This window comes from Canis aureus, chromosome 15 (assembly GCF_053574225.1).
Source record: "Canis aureus isolate CA01 chromosome 15, VMU_Caureus_v.1.0, whole genome shotgun sequence".
Taxonomy (NCBI): Eukaryota; Metazoa; Chordata; class Mammalia; order Carnivora; family Canidae; genus Canis; species Canis aureus.
In genome coordinates this window covers 61,642,935-61,648,934 of record NC_135625.1, presented here as the reverse complement: position 1 = coordinate 61,648,934, position 6,000 = coordinate 61,642,935, and the positions used below count along the sequence as shown (strand labels likewise).

Genomic DNA, 6,000 nt, shown 5'->3' with positions numbered 1-6,000 from the left:
AAGAGAGATCTTCTGCCGAAATCTCAAAACAAGATGAGATGGAGGCATTAAGAACAGATCCAGAGAACACCTAAATGGATAATAAATGAAACCTGAGTCTGGAATTGAGAGCTGACCAAGCATTCCAGACCATAGGCTACCCTGTCCTGGGTCCCATGTGAGGTGATCTTAGGGCTCATCTCTGCTCATCCTTATGCAGGTTTTCCCCGCTCTGTGCCCTTTGGGCCAACCCTACACCCAAGGAACCCGGAACACCTGGGTATGGACCACGGAGGCCGTCCTCCAGCAGGATGGACAGGAGAAAGCAGTCTTGCTCAGAAAGAAGGAAGAAGGGTCAGTCAGGGATGGTGCCTTCCTGAATCTTCAAAGGACAGAACTTCATAGATACTCCCGAGACACCACACAGCCTGGCAGGACACTTTTATTGTTTTAGTCTATTTCAGGATCAGGCTTGAGGAGCTCAGTCTGCAGGGAAGCAGAGAGAGGGGACAGATATCCCAGCAGGAAGGTGATAAGAGGTAGAGAGAGAATAACTCTTTTAGAAACGCAGACTGGAAGCGTGCGAAGGAGAATTGAGGGTGAGGCTCATGATCATCTCAGGATGCACTTTTGGAGCTGGTCTCAGGAACCTTTTCTCTTGACCTGAAGGAGAGAGAGTATTGTCAAGGTCCCAGGAGCCATGAACAATAGGAGGGGGCTGGGGAGCCTGACGCTGGGCCTGATTTTGGGTACGGCTGGTTGACTCTCCCCATCCTCGGATGCGACATCCTGTAACGATCCCCATACTTTCTCCCCAGTCTGACAGTCCCATTATAATTTCCTTGAGACAGAGGATATATCAGGCTGAGTCAGGCTCTGAGATCCCCTCGTGTTCCACGCCTGATGTTCTATTCTATCCTTTCCCTCCAGGCCGCCCCCCCCGTCCGCCCCCCCTACCTTGGCCATCAGCACCAGGATGCTGACCAGCACAGCATACAGCGTGGCCTTGCCCAGCAGGATCTCATAGAGGATGGTGGCAGACAGGACGCCCTGATGGTAGGACACTGCGGGTGGGAAGGGAGGGCACACGGGGACCCGTGAGCAGCAGGACCCGTGAGCTCTGGCCTCTCCACCCCCACCCCAGGGCCCATGGGTTCCCCGTGCTCTGGGTCCAGGGCAAAGCCACGGGAGGCAGAGTGAGCAGCAGACAGGGGCACTTACCCGAGGTGAAGCCACAGTCTGAAAGAGAAAAGGGGGAGGGAACGGATGAGACACCCCATCTTCTAAAGCAGGTGGGGAGCTGCCCAGGTAGGTGCACCTGAAGCTAACGCAATATGACTTGTCAGCTGGGCTTCAATCAAGAACAAAATAAACACGAACATAGGAAGTGAGCCTTCTGGGGAGCAGGGACCCCAGGCCGGACCGGCCTTCTCTCAGGCTCCTGGACTGTCTTTCTGGGCCTGTGTCGATGGAGCCACGCCACCCCGGAACCCCGTGGAGCGTGGTGGGGCTGGGGGCACCCCTCGGTGCGGAGCCCTACAGGCTAGGACAGTGAGGGCCTCCGCTGCAAGGCTCTCCTGGGCTGAGGATCTGGGGGAGGAATGAGCCCGAGGCGCCCCGTCCCCCTCATGCTGGCCTTTAGTCTCCTTGCTCTGTCCTGGGTTTTCTGCACGTGGTTTTTCTTTCTTCCTGTTTTTCATGGGGAATGTTTTATTTCTATCTCGCTGCCTTCCACAAAAGGCTTGGGGTGCCTATTCTTTTTTTGCAATTTAAGTTGGATTAATGAACGTATAAGACTGATGATGCATCTCTGAACTCTACCTCTGCATGTGGCCTGCCTGGTCTTCTGCCTGGAACCCCTCCCGCCCCCCCCCCCCCCCCCCCCCCCGCCCCCTTGCTGGGCTCTGACTCACTCCCCGCCCATCCCCCAGGGCCCCCTCACCTGCTCTGCCCCAGGCCTCAGCACTGATGTTCTGGGTGATGGGTTTGACTCTATCGTATTTCCACTCATCGTCGTCCCCGAGCCCATAGAACTGGACTTGGCAGCGGAAGTGGTTGCGCGGGTTGTGCCAGAAGGAGGCAGAGACCCTCAGCCGGCTGCTCAGACAGTAGCTGGAGTCATTCTCGCTGGGCCTCTCCTTGTAGGGCTGCGGGTCGGTGCTGAACCCACTCGTGACCTCCTTCCCGTTCACCCACCAGCTCAGCTCCACGTGGTCGGGGTAGAAGCCCGTGGCCAGGCACACGAGTGTGGCCTTCTGGGTCCGCGAGATCTCTGCTTCTGATGGTTCAAACACTGTGACCGTGGGAGGGGTGACCTTCTGCAGATCCTCTGCAAGGGAAGAGAGGTTGGGACCAGGGCTGGGCTGACAGCTGTCTGGGTTTGCTCTGTGTGTGTGTGTGTGTGTGTGTGTGTGAGAGAGAGAGAGAGAGAGAGAGAGAGAGAACAGAGATAGAAACAGAGAGAAATAGGGAGACAGAGAGAGAATGAGCTGGAAATGGAGTCATCATAAAGCAAAATTATGTAGTAGTAGGTCCTGTGTGTTTGGGGTCTCCATCATGTTCCTCTGTATTTGTTCTCCTGCCCTGTGTGTCCTTTGTAGTCACCCTGTAGGCATTCTGAGTAATGTCCCCTCACCGATGTTATTTGATTTCTTCTCCAGCAGTGAAACCTTATCTGTCTACATTTCTCCATATCAGGTAGTAGTTATTTGAGGGGATCAAGCACACGATGGGAATCAGAATAATAGGATCCAAATCTTAAAGCTGACTTTGCCCACCAGTGTGACGTTGGGACAACATCTTAAATTCTATGCACCATTTCCCTGCTCGTGAAGGGAAAATCATGACACCGACTTTCCAGAGTGGCTATGGAGGCTAAGTGACGTTAGTATTCAGAAAGGCCCTGTCCTCAGCCCGTGTGTTACTTCTAAATCAAAGTGGCCAAGGAGTAAAGAGGAACTGCAGGTTAGGGGGTCATTGGGGGGCTGGGGGGTTTTCTTCAGATGATAGTCTACAGAGGGCATATTTTTGTGCACTCAGGGGAGGGTACCCTTTGGTGTTATGGTGTGCTCCTGAGAATGTGGGAGCTTTGGACTTTCTTGCGGTTCACGAGGCCACCCTAGCCATTGCTCTGCCTTCAGGTGCCCCCTGAGCTTCCTAGCTCACATAGAGAACAATCGCTCCTTATGTCAAGTTCAGGGGCTCATCGACCTTCTTCACTCCTTTCTCAGTCTTATACTTTTTTCTACCCATCAGCTTCCTAAATAAGCATCTGAGATCATCAGGGCAGCTTCTTGCTAGTTTTGATACAATTTTTGTCCAAAGTCTCTCCTTTGCAGAGTCTTGGGTGAAGGCCCGGACCACCCTCTGATTTGGCTGGCTCACTTCTTCTGGGTCTGCTCTCCATTCATTATATCCTACTCCTTTGCTTTTCACTGATTTTTTTTTTTATTCATTTCTTAGCAATTCCATTAAAATGAAAAATCTTCTTATAAGAAGAATCCAGTTTAGCCCGGAAGATGGAGAAAATGTCCTTCTAACTGACACTTCACATTCCTACGGATGTGACCTAACCTCCAGGGCCAGCTTCAAGGGTGTATGGGACCCCACCCTTACAAAGACCCCCCCCCCCCGGCTTAATGGCTGCTGTCGCCATCTTGAAATTCTAAATTATTTTTATTGAGAACCTGGCATTTTCATTTTGAGCTGATCAGGCCTCCTTTCCTATCAGCTTCCCCTCCCTGCAACTCCTGTTTGCTAACTGCGAAACTATGTCTCTAGGTCTTTACTGGCTGACCCACCAGAAGGGGTAACAGCCTATCTCCACTGCCCGGTTCCATCAATGTCTCTGCTCAACTTGGTGTCTTCACTCTCCTCTCAAAGACCTGGCTCTGAAGTTGTACCAGCCCTCCTGGCGCACTACCGAATGTACTTCTCTGACCCTCCCTCTCCGGTAAACACTCTGTCCTTCCCGCAGAATAATGATGTGTGATGCTCTGCACAATGTGCGATGCTCTCTGCACAATGCTTATTGATGCAATGGGCAGGACAAACAGGATGCCACGTCTACATAGCTCTGCGTGAGGGCAGGGTCAGTTTATCCTTCCGTGTTTGTGAGTCCCTGTGGGATGTGGGTGAGCGTGCCTACGTGGGTGTGTGTACTAGTGAGAGTCTGTTTGTATATGCTCTGTTTGTGGCTTGGACTGGCTTTAGGCAGAATTGTGAAGTTTATCTTTTCCTGTTCCCACACATGGCTCACGCCCACCCAGCCCTCCCCTCCATTATCCATATGCCAAATCGCATCCCTCCTCAGGTACTGGGCTCATCCTCTCCCCTCACTCCCCACTGACCACCTAGGGGAAGGGTGGAGAGGAGAAGCACTGAATTATAACAATCCACCTTCCCTGCCCACTCAACACCCTCACAGCAATGGTAAGGGGTAGGTATTGCTGATGACCCTATACCGTAGAGGGGATGGAGCTTCACATAGATTCATTTGCCCAAGACCACCCAATCCTTAGCCAGCCAGCGATTGGGACCTAGGTCCACCTGGCTCTAAAGTCTGGTCTTTCCCCACCCCGGCTGATCACAGGACTCTGGCATTTCCTCTGGACAAAGCTTAGCTGAGCCCCATTGGCTCCAGCTTAATGCCTAACTATAACTGGAGCCTGTTGTTATCAAACAATCCAGGTTAATGTACCAGTATCCCGAGTGACCCTCCTGCACCACCTGGTCTGTTGAAACTGGGATACTTAGTGTGAGGCCCAAGATTGCAGGCTGGGGGGCAGAGGGAGACAACTGGAGGGGGAGGGGTGAATGCACCCCAGTGGCCAAGGTTCCAGCGCTGCCCTGGGCCGGCAATGGGTGCTGTGGACACACCTCAGGGGGCTCGGGCTTAGGAGAGAAGGGCAGGGGTTTTAACTCTAATTTTACATGCTAAAGACTAAATCAACTCACCTTGCTTGTTTTGAGTCTTTTCTCCACTGACTCAACATTGATCTGCCTTTCTCTCTGGCCTCCCTTGTCTCTCATTCCTTTTCTCCTCTGGTCAGCGGCCTCCCTTGCATCTACCTCTCCCAGGAGCCGGCAGGGCTGGGTGTCCCCCACCCATCCCGAGCTCGGCGCTGCTTTTTCCTGCCCCTCAGGCTCGGTGCCCCTCTCTGTAGCAGCTACACCCCTGCTATGCTCCCCCAGCCCCGGTTTTCCCTCCTCAGCCCCGTGCCCCAATCCAGCGGCTTGGAGTCCTCATCAGCGCTCTCGTCCCCCACTCGCCCTGCCCCTAAATGCCCCAGACGCGGGAAAAGAGCCCCACAGCGCCCTGGCCCTCCGCCCCGTCCCGGCCTGCGCGGACTGGGTCCCCACCACCTGGAAGGTCTGACCCCCGCCCCTCCCCGGGACGGTTAGCGCCCCACGGGGTCCCAGGGGCTGGGCGGGGTGGGGGGGGTGACGCCCGCATCTCACCGAGGACCGTGAGCCTGGTGCCGGCGCCGAAATACTGCTCGTAGCGCACAGAGGCCCAGCCCCGCGCGCAAACCCCAACGCGCCCCGCCGCGCCCCAGCCCCCAGCGCGGGAGCCCACCAGGTCTCCTCTCTGGGGTCGCCCACCCCGCGGCGCTGCCCGCTCACCCACGACGGTCAAGCGGCTGCTGCAGAGCACGGCCCTGGGCCCCCAGCCAAGACCCCCCCACCCGGGGGCCGCGCTCACCTGGCACGGTCAGCCGGGGCCCGCCCCCCAGAAGTACTGGGTGTCCAGGCTCACAGCCCCCCCCCCCCCAGGGCGCAGCACAGAAACAGGCCCGCCGTCCCCTGCCCCCCTGCGCTCCCTGGCGCTCCCGGGGCATCCCCCCTCACCTGGCACGGTCAGCCGGTGCCCGCCCCCCAGAAGTACTGGGCGTCCAGGCTCACAGCCCCCACCCCCCCCCAGGGCGCAGCACAGAAACAGGCCCGCCGTCCCCTGCCCCCCTGCGCTCCCTGGCGCTCCCGGGGCATCCCCCCTCACCTGGCACGGTCAGCCGGGGCCCG

At 56.2% G+C, this 6,000-nt stretch overlaps 1 gene segment (V, D, J or C); it reads right to left on the bottom strand.

Moving 5' to 3' along the window:
* Positions 1 to 405: 405 nt before the first annotated feature.
* LOC144284988 (T cell receptor beta constant 1-like) overlaps positions 406 to 6,000 on the bottom strand; it is a 113,825-nt gene continuing 108,230 nt past the window's right edge. The window contains 5 exon segments of the C gene segment in view: positions 406 to 642; positions 937 to 1,043; positions 1,201 to 1,218; positions 1,922 to 2,308; positions 5,440 to 5,476. Coding sequence covers positions 622 to 642; positions 937 to 1,043; positions 1,201 to 1,218; positions 1,922 to 2,308; positions 5,440 to 5,476 — 570 coding nt within the window.